The sequence below is a fragment of the Drosophila pseudoobscura genome, chromosome X, assembly GCF_009870125.1.
Source record: "Drosophila pseudoobscura strain MV-25-SWS-2005 chromosome X, UCI_Dpse_MV25, whole genome shotgun sequence".
NCBI lineage: Eukaryota > Metazoa > Arthropoda > Insecta > Diptera > Drosophilidae > Drosophila > Drosophila pseudoobscura.
Window position 1 is genome coordinate 67,532,903 of NC_046683.1, and position 26,158 is coordinate 67,559,060.

The following is a 26,158-nucleotide window of genomic DNA, read 5'->3' on the forward strand; positions in this document are numbered from 1 at the left end:
ATCTTTATCTTCCGCAATTTATTTGCCTTTTAACAAATATTTTCATGCTTTTTTGCCCCCCTCTTCTCTCTCTCTCTCTGTATCCCCCTTTATCTCGCTGCCTCTAGATGAGTCTCTGATTCGGATTCGGATTCTGATTCTGAATGTGGCTTGGCCTAATCTCGTTTGCTCGTTGTTTGTTTCTTTTGAGGACTTGGGGACTGTAAATATTTAAGCTTTTGACGCCTCACATGGCCTGGAATAGTCACTGGTACAATACGTAGTGCTCCATTGCAGAGGTAGCATAAATTGTTCTCGCTTTGCCGCCATTAGGTAATGGCCGTGCCTATTGTTTGACTTTGCGCCATATTTGTTTGCGACCCCGTTGGGTGTGTGCGTGTCGTCTGCCACGTCCGCCCAGGGGACGGGGGTGGTGGCGGTAGCTTCGGCCCAGTGGTACGGAGGGAGGTGTATGGGCATGTATCTCGCATGTAACTCGGTTGCCAGCCTTTGGAAGATTACTATTTCGAGCGCCAAACAGTGAAAGCTAATGGGAAACTTTTGAGGAGACTTGGCGTCAAAAGTTCCAGGAGTACCGCTAATATTTTAGGGAAAACATCCATATACTACGCACATATATGTATCTATGGTATTTGAGATTTTCCCCCCTTTTTTTTTTAATATAAATTCCACTCGGTAATAGCTCAATCTTCTTCTCATTCCAGCGCACTTTTTAATTCCAATTAACCCGCTGTACATTTTCTCTTTTTCCAGATAACTCCATGCCCTAGACGGCAGAGAATTCCTTATTTAAATGAAGCCCCAGCTAATGCATCATTTCTGATTAGGATTCGTGGAAGCGTTGCCACCATTAAAGCGAAAGTCTTGACGCCATTCGAGAGAGCAATCATCATCCGAGAGCAGAGCTAACAACAAGTGCAGACCATAAAGTGTCAACTATGACTAGTGCCATTAGTACACACACCAGCTACAGATACAGCAACAGATACATACATATACAAAGATAGATTGTACAGCTAGAACCTTGGCCAAAGACTGATCCATGGAGTGTGCGATGCTCAAATAAGAAATGGAATCAGAGACAGTCCGACTCGACTCTATGGGACTATGCACTATATTTGGCTCCGTGACGCTTTAGACTAGCAAACAAACAAATTTCCAACACTACGAGTCCAGTATCCATGGGTTGGCTAGATAATGGAGGTGGAGTCAGAGTCGGAGACAGAGGCAGAGGCAGAGGCAGAGGAAGGCCCATTGTTGTCACGAGATTAAGGCATTTCCTCTTTGACGTTAGCGCGCTAGAGCTCCGCTCCGCTCGTTCTCTCTCTCTGTTTCGGTTTCTACGTTTTTTCCCCCATCTGTGGCTTCTTTATCACTGCCATTGTAATTGCGCACTCAGGCCAGAGCCGATCCCTGATCTGGCTACTGGTCCAGGGTCCATGGTCAATGGTCCCTGGCCTATGGTCCAGCGACAACAATTACATTACCCCGCGGTTATGACCAGATCGTAGTCACTCAATCAAAGGCGAAGGCCGCCTCGAAAATAAGGTAGCGGTAGCCAAAGAAGCCGTCAAATTGTTACGCATAATGGATTTTTTTATCAGGCGAAATGGTTTCGTTTCGTCTCGTCTCTTCTCTCTGCGAGCATATATTGTATCTCTGTATATCTCATCTCCGACTACTGGACTAGGAATTTTCTTCTTTTGTCGGCAATCTTCTGCCACTGTCTTTGATGTCAACGTTTTGGCCAATGACTTTTTTCTCTAGATTTGCTTTGGGCTCCAAGCCCTCTGTTTTGACTAGACCAACCTAAAGATATCTTTATAGAGCGGTTAAAGCCTTGAATGATGAATGTAGTTATTTGGCAATTGTTTTTGAAAATCAGATTTGAATGCATGATCTTGTTATTACACATGCCATTAACACGCATCTCCGCCAAGTGCCAACTCCATGAGAGGAGAGCTTCGAAGGTAGGCAAACAAATATTATAGTTCGGAATATGCAGATTCTTCAGATGTGGAGAGCAGACCCAAACCGAACGGAGAGCCAGTAGCACTTGAAATTTGAATATATAGTAATATTGTAATAGCTCAAGGGTCTACACAACACAACAGAAGCGCCTCTCAGAGCGTCGCGTCGCCAGCAACTTTAGCACTTCAGTTTGAAGATGTTGGGGTCGGGTCGGTTCTGAAAAGCGTAAAGTAGAAACAGTCCACAGTCAGTCCACAGGGAAGGAGTGGAAGAGTAGAAGAGTGGAGCGACTCGGGTCTGGCTCTCTGTCTGGTCTGGCATCTTGTGTCGTATTTACTTATGATAATTTGAGAGCAAACAGCGTTCGACAATGTAGTGGAATAGAAGCTGTAGCTGTAGCTTGAATTTGAATATGAGTTGATGCTGGAGCTGGAGCTGGAGCTGGAGGAAAGAAAAGGATTACGTTTTTGGGGCCATGAATGTGCAGAAAAACAAAAACGAAACACACGATTAAACACCTCTCAATTATAGGAGGGTCCAAAGGGTAGGTCTGGGGTCTGGGGTCTGGGATCTGATGTCTGACTTGCTTTTGGTCGGGTCTGGTCGGATCTGGTCGGGTCGGGGACCATCGAAAGCTGTCAAGTGGCCTGCCATGGAAACACATGATTATGATGCCTTCTTGTTGGGTCAGTTGCTGTTGTTGACCCTCCACTCCGCTCCGCTACTGGCTGTCTATGATTTTGCTGTTTTTCCTCAATGTTGATTGAGTCACTTAATTTGCATACAAAAGTAGATTTGCATTGCCCCAGCCAGACGTCGTGTTGCAACAATGGAACTACACATGAGTACACGTACACATCCCTCTCAAGTGCCAGCCCGTTAATAGTCGTCTTTGGAGGCGCTAGGGCTTGCTCAAACAACCTGACTGAACGACTAACTGTACGACTGACTGACTGGCTGGCTGGCTGGCTGGCTGGCTGGCTGGCTGACTGAACGATCGGCTCTGAATGTGAGCTAAAAGTTTAAATCAATAAATTGCGGATCGTCAATGGCAGATGAGTGCTGGCTGGGGCTGGCTGATATGAGATGGCGGCACAGGGTAAGGCATATTTTCCATGGAAAATTACATTGCTTTGGTAGACGTGGATTTATGCTAATTTTAATTTGAACAGCCGTGTGAGAAAGAGGGCTCGTGCTTCCCAAGTACTCCAATCCGAGATCTTAACTCATTTCGCAACTGGGTGGAAAGACAGACGACACTAAGGTGCACTTCACAATTGGCGACGCAGTTCAAGGCTGTTCCGTTAAGTTCAGGTGCATGTAAGTAAAGGTTCTCCTTATTTCTCTGTTCTTTGATTGCCTTGTGACGACAGGAATGTTTGGCTGATAGAAGCTAGTCCAGAAAACTGAAGAGATTCGATTCCTAATCGCTTTTTGCCTCCACCTTTCCTCCACACTGATAGCCGCCAGATATTCTTCCTCTATGCTGATTAAAGCGAGTGGATTGCGTCTGTCTGGCTTCTGGCTTCTGGCTTTTATCTTCTGTCTCATGGCTACCTGTAGGCCCATTTATCCGGAACTGAACGGAAGTTAACCGAAATGCATTAGTCAAACAGCAGGCGCAGGGGCAGCACCAATTAGATGGGTGCTGACAAATTGCACAGCTATTTGCAGAGACCCTGCAGGATCGATGTCTAATTGTTGGAAGAACCATCCCGAAACCGAATCATGCCCAAACCCAAACCGGATATGTGCGCGACCAAATGTGAAAACGTAGTGGAGAATGGAGAGAGGAGAAGGTAGAAGGGAGAAGGGAGAGAGGAGAGCAAGCAAACACATGGCTTGGCCAGAACGCAATTCTGCTAATAGTAAATTAATTTCACTCTCTTATCGCCAGTGGCTTTGGCTTTGGCTGTGGCTGTGGCTGTGGTTATGGAAATAATGCGTTGGATGTTAGATGTGTCAGGCCGGGAAAGTGCTGTGTAAATTAGCTTGGATAACTGCCTGAGCCTCAGGAATTTAGCAGTGATGCCATAGCAGATAAGAGCCTCCCTCTTGTTTGATCGCCAAAGTCTTACGACGGAAGTGGCAGGGGCAGTGTTTGCCCATCGAGAGGGACAAACACGAGACCCAGTACGCGGGAGCACGTTTCTTATCCGCTTCCCCACATATGTATGTACATATATGTATAGCGTATGCTTGATCTCTCAGTCAAAGTTCAATTAAATTAGTTAATTGTTTTAATTAGTTTCAAATTTGTAATTAGGCAACAGAGCAGCATATTCCGTAGCGTAGCGACACGCGCTTCCGTCGCTTCGAAGCTCGAACAAATGTTTTGTCAAGATCTCTAAAAGGTCAGATCGACAATCCATGAGTATGTGCGATGCCAGATACCACCTGCAACGGCAGCAACATCATCAGAGAGACGCCATATCGAGCCGTGGGATATGGTATGGGGTATGGGTACATGCTGCCATATCAATACCGGAATGACGCAGCGTCAAAACCGAAATAAAAAACCAAATAAAACAAATGAACAGCAAATCGACAAACACACACTTACGTACATACATAACACACATACATATGTACACTGCACGGCTTGGGCTCGGGCTCGGGCTCGGGCTGGGGCTCGACAAGAGGACCAGACCACCATGATGGCATCGGGCTGCAAATGGTCAAAGTATAAAAACAACAAAAATGATGCCAAAAAGCAGACACAGAGAGAGAAAAACAATTTCAATCATGATGATCATAATTAAAAAGGCAACACAAGATCGAGAAGCGACACAGGGACAGAGGGACAGAGGGAGTGAGACAGAGAGAGAGGGAGGGAAGCAGACACAGCCAAAAAAACAGACGAGCAGCATGTTGCTCTTCCTCCTCCGCTGACTGTGCAACTTCGCACTTCAGAATTAGCCACAATTAGAGAGGGACGAACAGAGACAGCATTTACCATTCAACTTTCGAGGGCGGAGCTACTTGGTCTGGAAGAGCGAGACAATTGTTCAAAATGGAGGTGCCAACACAGAGCGGGATAGCTATGTAGACAAAGTCTGAAACAGCCAATGGAAGCAGGGGCTCTTGGCGCAGAGCAGAGTAAATCGAAGACAGAGACAGAGTCCGACTTCGACTTCGAGCAGGTAATGGTAATGGTTATGTCGATCAATGGCTCAAAACGAGTCAAGCTCGTTTCCAGCTCGATCCTCCAAGCAAATGGAACTTGTTCATTTGAAATGCGAACTTGGCGAGCGCAAGACACGACCGTCGGCAAAACCAAAACGAAATCCATAAATCTCGTATATCTAGTATATATATTTAATACGGTTACGGTCCACCATTACGTACTCGTACTCGTATAGCCCACTTTTGGCTACTCATTTGGCGGCTGCTCTGCTCGATGGCTGCTTTGACACCATCGCCAAATCAAATTAACACCCACGCGCACCTCAGACCTCAGACAGTTGTGATTGCTGGTGATTTGCACAAATTTGAACGCTAATCAGAGACGTCTCGTGCAATCCAAAAAATAATAATAAGACCACAAGACCACCGCCAGACTAAAAACAGACTCTCTTTCTAATGTTGTCATTAGTCAGTGTACTTTATATATTTTGGTATTTTTTGACTGTGAAACCATTGTGCCTAAAGTGACAAAAACTAAACAACAGAAGATCCATCAAGTGTTAATATATACTAGGGTATATTTTAAGATACTACAGCCACCACAACCCACCACCATGATCACCATGAACGAGCTGGTGGATCTGCGGATGCAGCAGCACATAGCTCACGAGATATATCGCCAGCAGATCATGCAGCGAATACCAGGTAAGCAACGTCCCCATATCCCAGATATATCACTCATCCGACCCGTTACATTGAGTTCGCCACAAAAGCTGTTAAGCACCATCAGTCAGCATTAATGGCCGTTACATTTGGCGATCAGTCTGCCATCACACCGATCGATTTAGCTGATCATAAAGCTGAGTAATGTGGCAAAGTGATGGCTGCTGATCTTGGGGCCCAGAAATTATATATCGAATGCATTTTTCTTGTTGCCGCCGATCGTTAAACAGCGGGATCGTCGTTCCTCCTTAAGTATGTACATATACTTCTTTGTACTTAATTACGCTGATACATTTTGGGAAACTTTCATGTTATATCCTTAATTGGAGGCATTAAGGTATTAAGGTGGCCAGAGTTTAAACTGGAATCGATCCGTTCAGAAGGAGTTATCTTGTGTTCTTTTTGGGTTTGTGGATCTTAATGAAGAATTAGAAGATTCCTTAATCTTATTCAACCTTCACTTTTCCACCATTCCAGATCCCTTTCCCCCCATGCTGCCCATTCACATGCCACGCCACGTGATCATGCCACCGCGTGTGACACTGCCCGGCGTGGATATGACACTGCAGAACGACGATCTGTGGAAGCAATTCCATCAAATTGGCACCGAAATGATCATCACCAAGAGTGGCAGGTATGTACATACATGCAAAGGGATCCCAATAGACACCCAAATGCAACCCAAATGAAACCCAAATGTGGCATCCACAACCCTCAAATACTCGTAAACATGGGGAAGGGTAAGATAGAGCTAAAATGGAATACGGCAGAGATCGGAAACAAACATCGGCATCGAGCGATGCATTAGCATGAACGTGAAAACTAATACCCGAAACGCAGGGCAAAGAAAAACAACCAACCAAGACCAAGCACAAGGGGCACTTAAAGAACCAAAAACATGCCTAGCCCAGTGCGCCATCCACCAAGTGGAAAGTAGCTGGTGGCTACTCGAGAGGATGTTGTTGGCGGCGGCGGCAACGGCGGCGGCGGCCGTGTCTTCATCGGATTGATTGCCGTCATCCGTTGTCGACGGCGCTGCTGTTAAAGGCTCATTAGATGCAGGCGCCTGCAAATTGTTTACAGCGGTGTCGCGACAACAATTTTCACAGGCAAACAAGGCGGAAGGATGCATTGGCAGGATGTGAAATTGCAGGTACTGATTGCTGCTGAGCTGAGGCCTGTACCACAGCCAAAATGTGCATAATGCACTTTTTGGGCTATCGCATGAGGCGTAAAATGTACAAGTCCAATGCCACTTTGCGTGTCCAGATTGAAGATACGAAAATGGGAGAAGAGAGAGGATAGGGGAGAGGGGAATGGCATCGAACAACGAGCATCTAGCATCGGGTATCGAGAATCAAAGCCATAGCGCAGCCGCCTAGAGATATTTGATCGTGTATCTAGATACACGAATTGGAGGACGACTACCTAAAAGTGTCCGCCACTTGTTCGAATGTGCGTAAAGTGGCGTCATCTTAATTTATTATAGGCCGTCTATGGACGCTGAAAGCAGTGGGACGTCCTGTCGGTCGTCGGCGTTTCTTTTGGATACGGACAGTCGGACAGTGGGACGGCAGGATAGCAGGAGCGCACTCGACGGACGGACATGCTCGACTGGCATAAATCTTTGCGTCAAGGATACTTTGTTGTCATCTTTGTTGCTTTTAGCGTATTTATTGTGGCGCCTGTCTGCAGACAACCTGAACAGAGACTCTACCCGAAATATGTACAGGTTCCCGTCCCTATGCTTTACTCCGCTTCGTGCATTCGTGCATCTGTATATGGTATCTGTATCTGTGAATACGTATCTGTCGGATATGCGAGCCAAGCGCACGCCGCTTTGGCATCGGCAATGACAATGACCACAGCTTGTCGACAGATACGAGCAATTTCACACTTGGCCCTCTCGGGAAGATGCCCAACTGGCGATAACAGCAACAGCAGACCGACCCCAGACCACAACAGTGACTCCACGATGATGATGACGATGATGATGATGATGATGATGACCGATCGAAAGGGCTCCCAAAACATTAACATAAACTTTTGGGTTCCACCAAAGAGTGCTCGAGTGCTCGCTTACTAGCCAAAACTCTTTCCAAACTCTTTTCACTCCCTCCCTTGCTTTAGAATACATACATACATATATGCCATGAATTATTCATAGTGTCTGCGTATTAAATACTTTTTATGCTCATCAAAAATGTTTTATGTGAAATGCAGTCCCGTCCCCGAATCTTCAACGGAGCTCTCGCTCTCGCATCTCCTCTTTCATGCAATCGATTTGAATTTTTAATGACTAGGCGCCAGAGTGCCACCGTCTGCCCAGTACCCAGTGGCCCAGTACCCAATCCGAATCCGAATTCAAATCCCATGCTCGGCCTAGACTAGGCCTATGCCAAGTGGCGCTCATAAAAACTAATTAGTTGCTTGTCGAGGCCTCTCTTGCCGCTTGGACCATTCGATCTGTTTGGGTGGTAAAAGCGCAGACGGCCATTCAACTTAGATAGAACAAAGCGTATCGTTTTACGTACGATAGAGAGGAAATGAAATGACTTCGTCACGATGCTTTTACGCGGAGTGTGTATGGGTAAATGCAGCAGATGGAACATCTCTTAGAGAATTATAGGGTAACCAACGAGTTCATTCTTCAAGTGAGACTTCCCAAGTGGAGTCCCGATTCCACAAACCGTCATTTTTTTCCCCTGCACCTGCACAAGCGCTAAACCGAATGCCGTCAAATGTTCAGCATGCCCCTCACTCAAATCTTGCATCTCGCTCCGCTTCTCTGCCTGCTAATTATGCGCAGACGCGCCAAAGATATCGATCTTAACAAATCGTTTGTCCAAAAGAATTCACCGGACAGCTCGGACAGTTGCCAAAAACACAGACCAGACCAGACCCAGACCCAGAAACCCAAGCAGAGATCGTAGGCCGAGCAGAGCCAAATTGAAAATGAAATTCTAAACCACACGAATGTCGAAATATTCTGGGCTCTTTGTGGTCTAATGGAATTCGAGACAAACAAACCAGAAACTGAAACAGAAACAGAAAGGCAGCCAGCATTAAAAATAAATGTAAGCAAAGCAAACCAAAGCAAAGCGCAGTCGAGTTCAATTAATTAATCATCGGCCCGAAAAAAATATAAAAATCATTGCCAAAAACACGAAACAACTCTCTAGGCAGCCAGAATATCGCAGATATGAGCATCGGACAAACAGTTTCTTCTGCATCTTTCTTTATTTTTATTTATTTATTTTTTTGAACTGGCGCCAAGAGCCGTGAGCCAGGTGACCACCTGCTGTGCCTGTAGCAGAGGCCTCGGATGGCATCGGATCGGATCGGATCCTTGTTAGCACAGAGCAAACCAGACCGCGAAGAAGCGGATCCCTCTCCCGCTCTCTATTTGGTTTGGGCTAATTACATGGCGCATGGAATGGAAAAACTCACAATTAAATATTTGTAACGCCCACGTACTTTTCGGAATAGGGAAAGGGACAGGGACCGGGCTCCTTTTGTCGATCTACCATGACTTTATTTGAGTTTGTTCAATAAACATGGGTTTCAATTTTCCTGGATTTTTCAGACGGATGTTCCCCTCCATGAGATTGAGCGTCTCTGGCTTGGAGGATGAGACCAACTATTGCGTCCTACTTGAGATGGTGCCCATCGGCGATGCCCGCTACAAGTTCTCCGGCTCCCAGTGGGTACCGGCTGGAGGAGCCGAACCGCAGAGCCCCCAGCGAATGTATCTGCATCCGGACAGCCCGGCCACAGGCGCCCACTGGCAAGCTCAGCCCATTCTCTTCAACAAGGTGAAGCTGACCAACAATACCCTGGACAACAGTGGGCATGTAAGTGATATGCGCTTTGAAGTATTCTCCGGTTACTAATGAATCCCCTATCATCCCTGTACCCCTACCATTCCGTTCTGTTCTGTTTTCCTACAGATTGTCCTGGCCAGCATGCACAAGTATCAACCGCGTCTGCATGTCATACGCACCGCTGATCTGGCGCAGATTCCCTGGGCCCCACAGCAGGCCTTTGTGTTCGCCGAGACCGAGTTTGTGGCCGTGACAGCGTATCAGGTAAGTGGCCAAGCTCCGAAGTTCCCAACCCCCATTCACTCTCCCTATGGGTTTCTGTTTCTTGCCAATACATTGAGCAGTGACTGCACCACACAATAATTGGTTAATTTTCGGCAAACGAGGAGCGATCGCTCACGCCATGGGTAACTTGGTCAACGTCTCAAATTAGCATGGTACGCCCTTCGCCCTGCGTCCTGCGTCCTCGTCTGGGGCTAGGGTTAGATGGGCAGGCAAGATTGTTGTTTTAGGAAGTTGGATAGCCACATCCTTGTAAATTTTAGCCATGCTGTGTTTTTGTCTAGGTCTGGACCCATTGACAGGCGACGCCAGTCGTCAGTCTGCGTCTAATTAGCGTGATCGCCTCGCCAAGATCGTCTTCCTTCTCATCCTCGTCCTCCTTCTCAACATCGTCACAAAGTTGTCAAGTCACGAGGAGGGTCACTCCAGATTGACTGGAAACGAGATGGCGCTGGTGCTGGTCCTGTAGCTGCTCTTGTGTCAAGTGTCAAGTGGCCTTGTTACTTAACGCCAGCTATTGACAATCTGCAAGACTGTTACTTAAGATTATGTATAGCTGTCTGCTGGAAATCGTCATATTTCACGCAATCTCGTCAACTATTTCTCCGTTTTGCTTTTGCCTTTCACAGAACGATCGCATCACGAAGCTAAAGATCGACAACAATCCGTTTGCCAAGGGCTTCCGCGAAACGGGACAATCGCGCTGCAAACGCAAGATGTCTTCATCGCCAACCGGTGAAGATCAAGATCAGTCGCTGTCGCTGTCACAGCCACAGACACAAGCACATCCACAGTCTCAATCCCAGTCCCAGACCCAGTCCCAATCGCTTGACATGTCACCAACAAAAGCCAGCGAAACAAAAACTACATCGGACAACAGCAGTCGCGATCTCGGATCAGATGGGCCGCAAATTAAGCGACTGAGATCAAATGGTTCCGCCTGCTCCTTATCCTCATCGCTGGACGGCAACGGTAGTGGCGGTGTCGGCGTCGGCGGCCCAGAGCCTGTGCCAATGTCTGTGGCTGGCGCCATCTCCATGGGACTTGGATCGCCGCCCCCAGGCCTGGGGCAACATCGCAGCGTCTTCATGCAGCACTTCCAGACCCTTCTGCGACCCTCGCTGGTGGACCTGGCCTGCACGTATTTCGGACGCAGTGCTCACGACTACAATGGCGCGATGCCGGTGTATCCGCCAGCCTCCATTTTGCAAGCTGCTCTTCCCCCACTTCCTGCTCTACCACTGCCGCAGGACATTTCCGGTGGGGAGCCGACATCGGATGAGTCTGGGGCGGATGACCTGGAACTGGATGTGGGGAGCGAGACGACAGCAACGCCGTTGCAGCAGCAGGAGCAGCAACAGCCTGTAGAGCAGCCCCCGGAACCCTCCACCAGGAGCAAGGGCTTTAGCATATCCGCCATTTTGGGCGGCAACTAGAGAAGGATGCCTCATGAGATTCCTGCTACTAATTCTGATATTACCCTTGCCTGATTAGATCATAATTTCAATTTTTTTTAAATTTTATTTTTTTGTATCAAAATAAAGTTACTACTGCTTTGCTTACTTGTTTACTTACGTACTTACTTACTCTAAGAAAAATACTCGAAAATGCCTTTTAAATCTTTTTGAAATTCTAATCGATCGGGATCTTTAGGTAAAATGGCATTAGGTAAATCTTGCTGCTGGCTCGGGCCTTTAAAGCCTCTACGCCCACACTCCGCTGTAGGTAAATGAACATGTTACATCCCATCTAGGGATGCAGCATGCAGCGTGCAGCGTGCAGCGTGCAGCGTGCAGCGTCTCTAGAGTTGCAATCACAACTTCCGCTAGACATTAATCCCAACCAATTAACAAGATAAACGTTCGAATTTCAACAACATCATCAGCCGAGGAACAGTCGCAGCCTTCGCATCCATTAGCCACACAGAAGAGATGGGATGGGACTGGGACTAGTACTGGCTCAGATGTGCCTGGACAGAACATAATTTGTTTGCAATTAAATAGCTCGACAAGGCATGAAGTTCGGTTGCAGCCCTCTCTAGCTCTCGCTCGCTCTCTCTGATGCTACCCCAGAGACCCATAGCGTTTCGGAACTATGTACATATTTATGAAATGGGCAGAGACTGAGACGAAGCCAAAAAAAATTCTACGATACAAGACAACTTGTTATGTAAGCTGCCGACTGCTAGTGTATGGTTGCTGCTGCTGCCCGCAGATCTCCGTCCAGAACAGAGCCAATGATGAAGTTCACGATGACATGCGTCACCACCCACGTCTCGACGATGCGCTGGAGACGCCCTGACTGGAGAGAGGGATGCCATGGAGGCGTGTGCAGACGCAGTTGCCTCCGTCTCTGTCTCCGCCCGCCCAGCCATTGAAAAAAGAAACATAACCGAATCAATTTACCACAAAATCGATTTGAAATTGTTGCTGTTCTGTTTGTTGTCTTTCTGCTTGTCCCCGTTTTGGGAAGTCTGTTCCTCTGGGGAGACGGGTGCGGTTTTATAGAGGATGGACGGAGTGACGGAGTGACGGAGCGACCGAACGACCGAACGGGTGACAGATGTCGGCCGTGTGTGCCCCTGTGTGTACATACGTATGTGTGTTGACAGGCACAAGGTTGTAAGTGCATTGAATTCCTCATTAAATGGCTGTCCCCCAATGCCATCCCATCCCATCGCATCCGATCCAATCCAACCCTGACAGATGTCGCAGGTCTCTGGATAATTAATGCATTATGGCTGTTGCTTTTTACGCTGCCACATTTGTTGCTGCCCCTGCTGCTGCTGCCTCTTTTTGTTGTTATGAAATTAGATACACTTTGTCGAGCAGCACATTTCTGTTGGGTAAACAGAATTGGGGGGCCCCGAAAAACGGGGTGAAACTGTTGCCTATACGAAAGTTAATTAGTTCTCTCTGGTGCCTGTGCTGGTGCCAGTGCTAGTGTAGATGGAGGAGTGGATCTATGGTGCTAATGAGTTGGAAAAGCGTTTACGCAGCGCACGCGTGGCTGCCACTTCAAATTGAGACCTGAGACAATCGTCAGGCAAACGAAAAGATAGAGACCTGTGCTGGTTGATTCATTTAAGGGATTTAGGGGAAGGAAGGAAGCAAAAATCCAAACCAAGTGCAACGAGCGGCAGTTCAATCCCTAGTCATGGGTCTGTGGGCCAAGCTTGAGCCTGCGCCCGGCGTTAGGCAAACACAGGACGGGAAAGGGAACAATGCATCGGTACTTGAGTTCTTATTGTTGGCCATGCAAATATATTGGTCGGGAGGAGAATGCAACAAAGCGTGGCAAAGAAAGGTTTCTGTGTCGCCGGGGCCAAGCCATAAACGGATGAGAGCGGATACACCAGGCACTGACCAACGGACCAACGGACCAACGGACCAACGAACCGGCCAGGCTGAGAGCGAACTCAAGTGTTTTTCGCCTAAGCCAGGGTTTTAAACTAGAGCAGAGAAAACCCACCAGGGAAAAAGAAATTGAAGGGAAACGAAACGAAAATAAAAGAAAGAAAGGGAAGGACAAAGGACGACCGAGCAGTTTATGCAAATGGGCTCACATGTGGGCTGGGATCTGGGTTATGGGCTTTGGGTTATGGGCTATGGGCTATGGGCTATGGGCTATGGGCTATGGGCTATGGGACGTCTCTTCAGGGATGGTACAATTAACAAAGCGTGTAATTTCTCAAACCTATCGCGTGAACAATGGCACAAACAATTAGAGGATAATGAAAATCACCCACATAAGCAGGCCAACTATAGTACTCTATTTAACCATTCCACAGTCCATATGTTCACAAGATCTATGTAAATCTGAGGATCAGTTTGAACAAACTCGTACGCCTTGGCATTGGGGGAAGGGAACAATTACAACCGAACAATGCACAGTGGCCGTCGTCAAGTAGGCATCCCCTTGAGTTGGGAGGGAGGAGGAGGGAGTATTGTTTACAATTCTATTGAGTGCAATATGCAGCAGCATTATGTTTTGCTTTGCCATTTTAATTGCACGAAACCACGAGAATCTAATTTCAATTCAAATTCAAATTACTGCGCGCCCTCTACTGAGAGCTGCCAACTAATGCGTAGATAACACATTATTTTAATTAGGCTGCCCATCCGATGCAACGCTGAAAGCGAATGACAGAGCATAATGACGCTCATCTTGCGTCTCTTTAATTGGCATCTCGCAATAATTTTGCGCAAAGATTTCCGAAAAAGACGACAAGTTCGATTACTTCTACTACTACTACTTGGGAGAAAGCTGTGTGGCTACTTAGACGCTTGGTCGTCGTGTGTGACCCACTCTAGCTGTGAAGATAATCAGATAATTGTAAGTTAATCAAAATCCATCCGAAAACGTGTAAAAAACAAACAAATTTCAGAATTGGCAGCTGGATTCGACGATAAACAAGCCCCGAAAATTGTCTCCAGTGCCATACATATGTATGTATGTTTCTGTTGGCCATTGCTGAGGTATTCAGTGTGGATCGATCCAAATCGATATTGAAAGATATTGAGGCCAAGCTAAAGATTTTTTACACTAGGAACTGGTTGGAGTTCCAGCGAATTGAGCCTAAATTCATTATGTTGCCTCGTAAACAATTTGACTTGGTCGTGAATGCCTATTTTCATCAGGCCAAGCGTGTGGAGGAGGAATATGTATCGCCGTTCAAAAATAGACCACTACAACCATGTCCAAAGGAATGACTTGTCTTTCCTGCTGGCTATAATCTAAGCGCCTTACGAGTTATGAATGATCCCAACCACTAGGCCATTCGCAAAGGCGTTCGTACTGGGGATACTACCATTTATTATTACAAAAAGTACATACAAACATAATATTTGTAAGTTTTCATTTTCAATAAAGGCTGAAAGACCGAGCGGAAAAATTAAAGCTACCAAAAATCAGCGACTGTCAGATGGCGCCGAAGACATAATATCGCCAGCGTAGCTCAGAGAATAGGGATTGGAAATGATTTCATTGTTCTGCCGATAAAATTGTCGCCAGCGAAAAATGTTGCCCGTGACTTTGATTTTGGCCGCCACAAAATTAATTTCCAAGGAACTTACACATGCCCGAAAGAGAGCAGCCGCAGCACACATACACACACACACACACACACACAGCAACAGCAACCGGGCATGGGGCATGGGGCATGGGGCATGGAGCATGGGACAAAAAAAAGTTGGCTTATCTGGCCTGAAAGATCTCCGAGCTCGGGTCGGTGCTCATTTGACTTTGACATGCGAACGTTTGCCTCACCGCCAGCTCCAGCATGGACTACACTACTCACTCGTATTGGTCTTTGCTTTGGCTTCAACTCTTCTTTTGCCCTGCCAGAGGATCCCAATGAGAATTCCCCCCAAATGAGAATTCAATAAATTTCAGCAAAAGCCCGCAGCAGCAGCAACAACACAATGGGCCAACCGTTGTCGTTAGTCTTTTGGCGACGTTTAACATGAATATGCGGTGTGGCTAATGTGGAGCCCATAAACACTTCCAGCGGCAACATGAATGGCCTGCAGCCCCCAACAGATGTTTGAGTTGGTCCCACTGAGCACTGAAGCACCAAAAACAGGTTGCTGCTACGTGTGTGGGTCTCACGAGCATCCTGGCCCGCAGATCATGGCAATGGAGCGCTCTTAACAATTGCTTCTTAACGCGAATTGAAATGAAATGCCACCGTCGAAGATTGGTTATTTGGCCAATCATCGCCGGCCAGAGCTAGGGCTCTGGATCTGGCTCTGGCTCTGGCTCTGGCTTTGGCTCTGTCTCTCTGGCGGCCAACACTTGCATCTGGTAGCTGCAGCATCAAAGCAACCGCCTCATTTCCGTTGGCCATTTGATAACATGGAGATGTGTGAGGGACACCCGGACAATTGCACATGTAAATGGCCACAGTTGCTAACAACTACAATGTGAAAACATCAATTACACGGGACTCGGGTGACCGGAGGACGGGGGGGGGGGACCGGGGGGACCAAACCTGGTTCTATGGCTGTGGCTGTGGCAGCGACTGCTCGCCAGGATTGCTGGCGATCGTGGCGTTCAATCAGCGCATTTAACTTGGCGCTGGCGCCAGCGTTTAAGATGCGGCTCGCTCTGATCTGCTGATAAGCCATGTCCATGTTGTTGTAGTGCTCTTGCTGTTTCTGTGGCTGTTTCTATAGCTGTTGCTCTTGCTGTGGCGGTTGCCAGGAGAGCGGCTCTGCGATTTTTTGGAATGGGATTTCGGGGGCAGAGGGCGAAGGGCGGAGCAAGGAGCTGGCGTCTGGCGTCTGGCGATGTTGGAACAGGTTTTAATGGCTTGCATGAGACAGAATTATGTACGGCTCCGCAGACAGCCAAATGGAAGCATGCAACAAACTTCTGAATTGAAAGAACAGGATGGGGCATGGGAAATTATTGAGGAATTTATGCAAATGTGCGCACGGGCTCTCATGTCTCAGGTCTCAGGTGAGATAGGTCGGAGGTAGGTCCAGAGATGTGTCTTCATTGACCCCCACATATGCAGCAGCCCACAAAAAGTGACCGCCAAGCGATTCCTTTCAACTTCCATTTTGAATATAGTGTGTATTTTATTAATGCCGCATTAAAATGCCACAGACAATAAATCCATTACGAAATCATTTGAACAATTAAAATTGCATAATAAATACGATAAATACTGATGGCAAATACCTGGAAATCCTAATTAACTGCAAAATATCACAATTCAACTTAGAGACTACGATGACGATGGCAACCTAACGCTAATTAAATGTACAATGTGCTCCCGAAATGGGTGCAGGCGGCGACTAAACGGAGACGCTCGTTCCTAATATGTCCGAGATGCTGAAGCTGCTCCGTTTGGGCTTTGGCTGTGCATCGGCATTGGCATCGGCATCGGCGGCCACAGAAGCCGCAGACTCATGCGTGCCCGTTGTGGTGGTGGTTGTCGTGTTAGTGCCTACCACATCCACAAAGGTGTCTGCGTCCGCCTCGGCTGCCGACTCGCCACTGAAAGAGGAGGACGACGTGGAGGAGGAGGAGGCTGGCGATGGCGGTGTGTAGGCCCAACTTGGATAGCAGGCAATGTGTCTAGCATATTCAATGGCATGGGATGTCAGCTGTGGCGGTGGCGGCGCTGGCAGATAGAAATTTCCCTCCAGTGTATCCAGCAGATAATGACGCTGCATAAGGTCGGACTGGAGTTGCGCAGCATTCTGTTGTGGATGCAGCGACAGATCGTCGACCAAACGCAGACGCTTGGCTAATGGTGAGTGCTCCACATTGGTTCCTCCTGCTGTGGCCGCCGGCTGTGGAGGCGGTGAATCGTTTAGCTTGCGCTTGCACCGTGATTGGCCCGACTCACGAAAACCCTTGGCAAAGGGATTGTTGTCGATTTTCAGCTTGGTGATGCGATCGTTCTATAGGTAAACAAAGTAAACAAAAGTGGAAGATTAGTTATCAATTTTCACATGGAAAAGCGGTTTCTCAAGTACACACCTGATATGCGGTCACGGCTATGAACTCCGTCTCGGGGAAGACGAAGGCCTGCTGCGGGGCCCAGGGAATCTGGCCAAGATCAGAGGTGCGTATAACATGCAAACGCGGCTGATACTTGTGCATGCTGGCTAGGACAATCTGTAGGAGAACGAGGCTTTGATTATCAACCAATTCAGATTGAGAATAATCAAATCCACTCACGTGTCCGTTGTTGTCCAGGGTGTTGTTGGTCAGCTTCACTTTGCTAAAAAGTAGAGCCTGCGACTGCCAATGCTTGCCAGTGGCCGGGCTTTCCGGATGCAGATACATGCGCTGGGGGCTCTGCGGTTCGGCTCCTCCAGCCGGGACCCACTGAGAGCCGGAGAACTTGTAGCGGCAGTCTCCAATGGGTACCATCTCCAGGAGCACGCAGTAGCTGGCCTCCTCCTCGAGTCCACTCAACGAGACCCGCATCGAGGGGAACATGCGTCTGTTGGAGAAGCAAAGGAGAAGAAAATGGAAGTTAGCGACACGTTGACACGACGATAAGATGGAGGCTTATCGCAATCTCTGGCAAGTCCACACAGTCGACAAAGTCGGTCACAATTTTTGGAGATAAGATGAAGACACAAACAGTCAAATAGTACCAACCTGCCACACTTTGTGATAATCATCTCGGTGCCGATGTTGTGGAACTGTTGCCACAGTTCGTTGTTCTCCAGCTTGGCCTCCACTCCAGGCAGCGATGGTTGCTGAGGTGGTGGCGGCGGAGGCACAAAGTGCCCAGCAAAGGCAGGCAGAAGGCCGCACAGGGGATCTGCAAGGTAGCGAATGGGTTAGATAGTGCCGTCGGCGAATCATTCGGGGAGCTTGCTCCACTTACCAGGCAAACGTTGCATAATCTGGTGGCGATAGATCTCGTGAGCGATCTGCTGCTGCATGCGCAGATCGGCGATGTTTGGCAGGGCCAACATTTCGTATAGATCTCCTCGAAGTGTGAATAGGGGGGTTACGAAATTTCTAACGACGGTTCAAATCGATCGAACTGCTTCTAAACTCCGAAACGTACAATAATATATGTATGTATGTATTTGAGGCGCGACTCGAAACAAGAACTGCTCGTCACGTTGTCAAGATTGAGACTGTTTCTCTCAGCAGCGACGATCGCACTGACTCGATTCTGCCAGAATCCGGTCTTCGCTCAGTCGAGCTTCAGGTAGTAGTAGTTGCTCGACCTGTTCCTCTGCTCAAGTGGTGTGTGCTGGTGTCGGCTCTCCCTCGTTCTTTGTCGCTCTCCCTCTGCCTCTCTGCAGCGCGGGCATTGGCTGATAGTCGTTGGAACGTTTCGTTGTCCCGCTCTAACCGATCCGGAACGCCATTTTGGGTCGTGTGTTCATGTGGGGGGAATGGAATGGAATCTCCATCTCCCCCATCTCCAGTGATGGGGCACGGGCATGGCATCCATATTGCCGTTGATACTATTAATGGGGGATTGGGGTGCAGCGCTCTTTGAAGTAGCCTCCTCCTAATCGGTTGTAATATTTATGGAAAACGAAAACGCTTTTGATGTGGGCCAAATCAGAATGCCTGTAAAGATTGAATTCTACTATTGCAAAAGAAAACATTGGATATTGCATTATTTTAATTTTATTATTACAATTATTTCAAATAGGGGGAGGTCAATGATAATGCATCGATTACTATTTTTACTATGACTTTTTAATATTCAAAAACGTCCTTTAAAATCTTACCACAGAATGTTCTTCAATATTACGTACCACTTCTGATATTTTCCTTTTTCATCATCAGAATTTTCGAGTGCCCACTCGACTCAGAACCTTCTTAGCCTTAGGAAACCTTTAATATCCGTTGGATATCCATATCTCTTTGCCAAGATCAGCTCCCATTTGGTCGAGTGCTGCTATTTTATCTTATCTGAAATCGTACTGGAACAAGCTGCAACTTGTAGTAATAGATCCAAGGAAATCTCGCCGCTACCGTTTATCGACGGACTCACAAAAGAGATCCGCCCTTGATAAGTCGAGCTAATCAAACCTTTAAACGGTACTTGATGCCGGGCCACAACAAATTGCACCGGCACCAAGGCGAGGACACCAGAGAGAGGACATCACATCACATCGCATGCGACTGGCGCCAAGCGACTGTCGCCTCTGTGCCACTTGAATATTATGGGTCTCTCAGCAGTCACTTGTTGCCGCTTGTTGTTGTGCTCCTGGTGGCGGTGGCGGTAAAAACTCACAGGCAAGTCATAAAAATCATCACACTTTGTCCCTGGAATGCTGATGCTCGGGAACAATGCCAGTCGTCGTCGCAGTGATGGCATTTTATGGCCTGACGGTGCGACGACCGCCGACTGTTAGCGTCTGTGCCGATTTTTGAAATTATTGTTATGATTATTGTCTGTTTTGTAGGTCTGTTCTACAATTTGTTTGGCATTGTTCCAGTTCAAGGGAGACCGGTCCGACAGAAAAAAAACCGCAAGAGGAAATCACTTGAGAAACGGAACCCGTAAAGAACAATATAATGATTTTTTTATTCGAATAAAAATGTCAAATAACATTCAAGAAACCAGATTTAGTGCGGGTCAGCTGGATGAGAGATAGGAAGGACTATCCATAAGCCATTCGCTGGTCCAGATCGCATTTCGCATTACGGTCCGATCCCAAGTCATTAGTCAGCCGAAATGCATCCAGTCTGGACCGTGACATGCAATTTCCGGTAATTTGGCTAGCTTTGCATAAACTCTTTGCAATATTTCCGGATATTTCCTAAGTGCATCATTCGACCCTTGCGTCCTGTGTTTCCTTCAGTGTGACTCAGACAATTAGTGGATGACCAGGAGCCAAGTTTCAATCCCAGTCCCATCGCCAGACGGATTTGTGTCATTAGCTCGCGTGGACTCGTCTTCATTTCATTGCATTTCCATTTCATTTTCATTCACTGGCTGGGTCGGAAAAACCCGGGGAAATTTGGATAGCACTAATTGCTGCCGTTTGGCTTCCTTTTCTTCCCTTCCCTTCCCTTCCCATTTGTTTGTTATCTCAGGGAACGCGCTTAGGGGAAATATCAGATAAACAGTAGCGGCTTTACAATTTGAACATGAATCAGACATTTAGATTTATTGCTGCTGTTTTTTTTTGTTTTTTTTTTTTGTGTTTTGTGGTTTTACAATGTAACTCCTGGCGTAAGCCATATGTGTATTGGGTATCATATAATGCTCGTACATATATAAATACATTTATGCCATAGTTTAATAGATTTCCCCCTTCTCCATTTTATCTTTTCCAACCAAAATCGAATATTAGTTGAAGTATTTGTAATTCAGCATTGATTGGTATTTTGGTTATTGTGTACACTTCGTTAGTTTATTATAGTTTTATCACAGCTATACGTTTATATTTATTTGTTTGTTTGTTTCTTTCTTTTTTTATATCCTTGACATACCATTTAGGTTTCACTAAAAAAAAAAAAATATTACGCCGAGGGCTCTTCAACCGCGAGAAATACTTAAAAGATAACATAAAATGTGAATAAAGCACGGAGGGAGAAATATGTGCAATACAGTTAAACAAGATTGTCGCACGGCAGTCCCTGATATGTGGACAGTCCACCTGACAGCCAACTTACGACAGCTCGAAGCCCGTGTTGCTGCTGACGGCATAGCGAAGTTTGTCCCGCAGCGTCGACTTTTTCTGGTAGTTCGGTAGCTTTAGCAGATTGAAGCAGGTCGACGAGGTGGGCAGTCTGTTGAGCGGATCCTTCTTGCGTATGGTGAAGAAGCCGCGTATCACACTACCTATGGTATCGCCAGTGTCCTCGTCGTCGCCCACCTCCACACAGCGGATGGAGAAGGGCGGCTCAAGGTGGGCAAAGCCCAAAAGCGGTGGTTTTGAGCAGCTGGTAACAAACTGTCAAAAAGAATATGCATTAAGGAGATGGCCTTAGACATGATCTTCTTTCGGGTACTCACCTTTAGGAAAAGCTTGCGCTCTTCTTCTGTAAAGTCCTTTCCCAGAATATCCCAGAGCCAGCCAACCACGCGGTGAGAATCATGAAATCCGCCATAATACTGCGTATGCTTGCGCAAATCCCTCAAATCCAATGGCGCCGTATCGCCCGAGATGAGACGCTGCAGCTCCGGTGGCGAGAAGAGTGACAGCCACTCGGGATTGACAATGCTGCGGAAGCCTCGATTGAAGGCCTGTGTCTGCTCGCGTATCTGCGTGTTCATGTGGAAGTAGGCCATGTAGTGGATGTAGACCAGTTTGTTGTGATCGTTGACCACACGCCCCTTGCCGCCGGGATGCAGTTCGTGGGTGACGATCTTGCCCATCACATCCTGATCCACGGAGAAGGTCAGATTCAGCTCGGCCACATCCTGCTTGTAGTGCTTGATGAAGGTGAGGCTGCGATAGAGTTCAGCGTCCAGCGAGGGCAGCTCATCCATGCAGGAGTAGAGGGCCTGCTGCGTCTGCCCCAGCAGCTGGGAGAGGAAGAACGAGGCGAAGGGGACATCCACCACGATGCCCTCGTAGACGGCCTTGCCCAGCATTCGGCCGACAAACTCAAAGAGCTGCAGGTGGTTGTCCTGCACGTAGGAGATCGGCGATGGATACAATCGTTGATCCGAGGTGGTTTTGAAAAGATTCAGCGATGGATCGAACACCTTCTTGATGGTCTCCTCCAGGAACTCCTTGAACACACCGTCTTGGTCGATGCCCGCCTCGTGTAGTCCCTGCTGATTGATAAAGCGCACTCGGATGACGCCCTTGAGAGCTTGCGTGGGCTGGGCGGCCAGCTGGCGGTAACCATCCTCTACAATACGCTCCCGATGGATGACGATCAGCGCTGAGCGAGGCGAGGCACAGGCGCTCTCCGTCAGCCCCATCACAGCCTTTTCGTTCTGCACGAATTTGCGGAACAGCTTGACGCGATCATCGTGAGGAATAATGTGCGGCATCTTGGCCAGCAGCAGCATGGCATTCCGCTTGGCCTTCTCCAAATCGTTGATGAACGTCGAAGGCTTTACTTCCGGTATGAGCCAATGATTAGTCGGCGTAAACGGTCGCCGACAGTCGCGACGATAGAGACAGAGCAGGAGAGTGTGAAGCGAGAGAAATACTGGATTCTGAACAATGTTCTTGGCGCCTTTAAAAAGATGCAGAGGGGATAAGTGTCTGGAATACGGCGATGATTAAATGCAAACTCACCCAAAATGTTATCGTTAATCAACTTGTACAGCATATTGTTCAGAAAGTAGGTCAGCATGACATAATCGTTTAGCCTAAAGGGATTCTGCTCCGTGTACATCTCATACTCGTCGAGAATTCTAAAAAAAAAAACGGAAATATATAGCCACGGATGAGGAATCAGGCATTGTAGATCTACTCACGTAACATAGTGTGTCATGCAGTCGCAGAATAGCATCAGCATTGCTGTCTGCGGCTTCTGGAGGCTGGTCTCGCTCTTCAGTAGATCCAGATACTCCTTCATTCCGCAATTCGGACCCAGCGACGTCAGCATCAGCCAGATGTCGTAGAGAACATTGTCGTTGTAGCATATTCCCGTTAAAATGTCCAGCTTCATTTGGGAGAGCGTGCTGAGAGCCGCATAGTACATGCCGCAAATGCGCGACACCTGCACCACATCGGCACTGTCCAGCTTCCGCCACGGCTGTTTGGCCTGTTTGCTCTGCTTGCTGGCCGTGCCGCCGCCAATGAGAGTGACACCGCAATTGGAGCTGCGTTCTAGGGCGCGTCGCAGCAGATTCGATGTGGAGGGCTGCTGGGGAGACTGGAACTCAATGCGCTCATAGTTCACATTAATGTCCTTCAGGAAATCACCCAGTAGCACCTTGATGCAGCGGCTATCCCACAGCATATGAAATTGCTTCTTGATCAACGACACATTCTGATTTTGTGCGGGCTCCGTACCGGGTGTATGCCAGCCAAGCAACTCGTGCCATTGCGTGAATACTCCTTTGGTGGTCACCGTGTTCGGTATCAGTTCCAGCAGCGTTGTGGTGGTTTCCTATGCAACAGAAAGAGTGTAAGAGCGCACGAAGTCAAATGTGATTGCATCCAACTTACAATCAGTAATGGATAGGCCAGCACTTTGGCCTCCGCTTGGCCATCAATGTTGAACAAGTTGACAATGTTTCCCAAGAACGCCAAGGATTTGGTTCCCGGCATACTGGCGCCGAACTCCTCGAACCATTGGAAGTCTTCGGAGATGCTCAATGCCTTCTTCAGCAGACCCATGGACGACAACTGTTCTATGCACTGGGGCACGCTTTGGTTCAAGTGATAGACTAGAGCCGGCACAGAGACAATCTCCGATAGAAACTGGCTCAACAGGTTGCGACTGTAGTCTCCGTCGATCAGCGGGCGGAGACAGAGCGTGATAATGGCCACAAGGGTGACAGATTTCACGGACAATTCCTCGCGTGCCGTGCCCCGCAGCAGAACCAGCTAAAGGACGGACATTTCAAATACTTATATAGCGGATAAGTTTATAAGACTACTCACCCGCATGGTTTTGTAGAAACCGTGTTGCACCAGGTGCCCCTGAATGTTGCAGCAGACCTTTTGCATGGCAGGCTGGAGGCCTCCAAATGTGGCATTCCGCAGTATGGCCCATGACTTTGGCGAAGTAAACACAATCAGGGTGTGGAGGAAGAGGGCCAATGACAGGCTGTCGGCATGATTCTCTGGCTTGAGCTCTGGCAGCAGCAGCAGGCAGTTGGTTAGCAATATCTTGATGTGCGCGATCCAGGGTAGACTCCGCTCCTTGTGCAGGCAGAGGGCCGCGTACGAGAGCCTTGTATTTTCCGCCTCCATGGCTTTGTTAACGTAGCGGCAGATGATCTCCAGACGCTCGCGTGCTTTCATATTCTTCTTGTCCAATTTGATTTGCGTGAGATACCGACGGAGCAAAGGATACACATTAACGGCAGTCAGCTCCAGTTCCGTATCTTTCTCATCCTGTCCGGGCACAAACACCGCATCAAAATCGTTGCTACAAAGAAGGGGAAGGGGGTATGTATAGAAGAGCGTGGCAATGGGATGGGACAAGGGTTTACATGATACGCTTCTGATATTTCCGGCGCGACGCATATCCTTTGAGTGTAGACTGCAGCAGGATGGCGGCCAACTCACGGCGCTTCTCCAGCGCCCGCTCCTCCCTGGCCGCCTTAGTCTGCTCAAGGAAGCTCGTCTTCTGCGATTCCGTTTGGGCAAACATTCTTTTCGCTGTCGATACTGCTACAGCGCAATGGAAATGTTCTTTTGTTGTGTTTGTGTGCGTTTCGTTGGGATTTTCGCGGTGCTAGTGGTTTATTACAGTATGTAGAACTTGCATGTACTGCTGTGTGTGCCAAAGCTGTTGCTCATAATGTTTTGGTGCCTTTTTCATTATGCAGCCCACATTAGAAGTAAAATTTTCCAATAAAAATTTTCATTTTCCTTCTGCAACAGTGTGACCGAGGATTTATGGTTCGCTCGAACTTAGCCCACTTAACCCCCTCTATTTAAACATGTCAACAACTTTAGTAAAGCCGTGGAAAAGAATACTTTTTGCAAACTGTAAACCAAAAAAAGTTTTATCATTTTCGTGGAGTGTATTTCATAACTCACTGATTTACAAAATCTATCTCTGTCTATGATCGAAAATTATATTTCTTGATTTTTATATTCAGTTAAATATTAGTCGCTATCTAGAACCCTCAGCCCTGAACACATTATTTTGGTCGACTGATAAGTCTATTTTCTACAAGACTACAAGGCTGATATCAATCCTTTTTATTTTATTGTTTATTAAATAAGGTTTAAGCAAGGAAGGTCAACAAAATTTTAATCTTAATACATGTCTTACATTGTAACTACACGTCTCCTACATATTAAGTACATAATGGAAATGTGTACGTTCTTATCGTATCGTATCATATCGTCTACAACCTCCGATTTTGAAAAAAAAAACCTTTTTCACGCAAAATGCAATAAAAGCAAGTATTTAGAATAAGCCAGCTAAGTAGAAAAATTATTCATGAACTGTATAAATTTATGTGGGCATGGCTAAATGTGCTATATAGCTGTGAAAATTCCACGAAAGATAAAAAACGAGGAATATGTAACATAAAACTTGAATTCGTCAGTATATTTACGGTATATTTTTTAAATGAGATGTTTCGGTATATTTCTGACGGTCGGACGGTATATTTGATCGATAAGTCGCGGTCACACTGCACAGCTGATTTGCATAGTCTACAAGCGTTGCGTTCGGAAATAAATAATTAATTAATTGCTGAAAATATGGAATAAACGGCAAGAATGTTCATATAACCACATGCAACAGCAGTTGTGTGGAATTCTCTATCGCGACTTGGCAAAAAAAAACACGTTGCGTCAATGCGCAGCAAATGTGGCTAAAAAAGGCGATGTGTAGTTATGATTTAGCAAAAACAACAAAAACAGCAGCCAGAAAGTGCTAATAAAAAATACACACACACATACAGCGAAGGTGAAAATTATAAATTAATAAATGTGCGCTCTGATAGCATATCACATTAGCGAAATATGCTTAAATTTCGTGTTTCCAAGCAATCAAATCTGTGAATTGCAACAGAAAATAATTTCAAGGTTTGCAGCAGGCGAATAGAAAGCAGAAAGGTAATTGAAAAATAGAACGATTTTGGCACAAGCGCAGTTGTATAGTGTAGCTATGTATTTTTGTTGTCTGGC

General features: G+C 47.1%; 3 protein-coding genes and 1 long non-coding RNA gene across 4 annotated transcripts; 2 read left to right on the forward strand and 2 right to left on the reverse strand.

The window, feature by feature from the left end:
* Positions 1–5,071: 5,071 nt before the first annotated feature.
* Positions 5,072–11,488, forward strand: Doc2 (Dorsocross2). The gene is made up of 5 exons (XM_001354124.4): positions 5,072–5,802; positions 6,298–6,454; positions 9,407–9,674; positions 9,771–9,908; positions 10,556–11,488. The coding sequence occupies exons 1-5, from the start codon at positions 5,712–5,714 to the stop codon at positions 11,360–11,362; spliced, it is 1,461 nt and encodes a 486-aa protein (XP_001354160.2). The 5' UTR covers positions 5,072–5,711; the 3' UTR covers positions 11,363–11,488.
* Positions 11,489–14,056: 2,568 nt separating this feature from the next.
* On the forward strand, positions 14,057–14,811 carry LOC117184675 (uncharacterized). The gene is made up of 2 exons (XR_004470087.1): positions 14,057–14,261; positions 14,314–14,811. It is a non-coding gene; the product is annotated as an uncharacterized lncRNA (long non-coding RNA).
* Positions 14,812–16,490: 1,679 nt separating this feature from the next.
* Doc3 (Dorsocross3) lies at positions 16,491–18,773 on the reverse strand. The gene is made up of 5 exons (XM_001354123.4): positions 18,283–18,773; positions 18,051–18,216; positions 17,622–17,889; positions 17,421–17,558; positions 16,491–17,341 (listed from the first exon to the last, which is right to left on the reverse strand). The coding sequence occupies exons 1-5, from the start codon at positions 18,371–18,373 to the stop codon at positions 16,730–16,732; spliced, it is 1,275 nt and encodes a 424-aa protein (XP_001354159.1). The 5' UTR covers positions 18,374–18,773; the 3' UTR covers positions 16,491–16,729.
* Positions 18,774–20,550: 1,777 nt separating this feature from the next.
* LOC4814003 (ubiquitin-protein ligase E3B) lies at positions 20,551–24,662 on the reverse strand. The gene is made up of 7 exons (XM_001354121.4): positions 24,502–24,662; positions 23,948–24,437; positions 23,510–23,890; positions 22,813–23,450; positions 22,631–22,749; positions 21,391–22,568; positions 20,551–21,328 (listed from the first exon to the last, which is right to left on the reverse strand). Exons 1-7 carry the CDS (start codon positions 24,660–24,662, stop codon positions 21,044–21,046), a joined length of 3,252 nt encoding a protein of 1,083 aa, XP_001354157.2. The 3' UTR covers positions 20,551–21,043.
* Between the last annotated feature and the right edge of the window lie 1,496 nt (positions 24,663–26,158).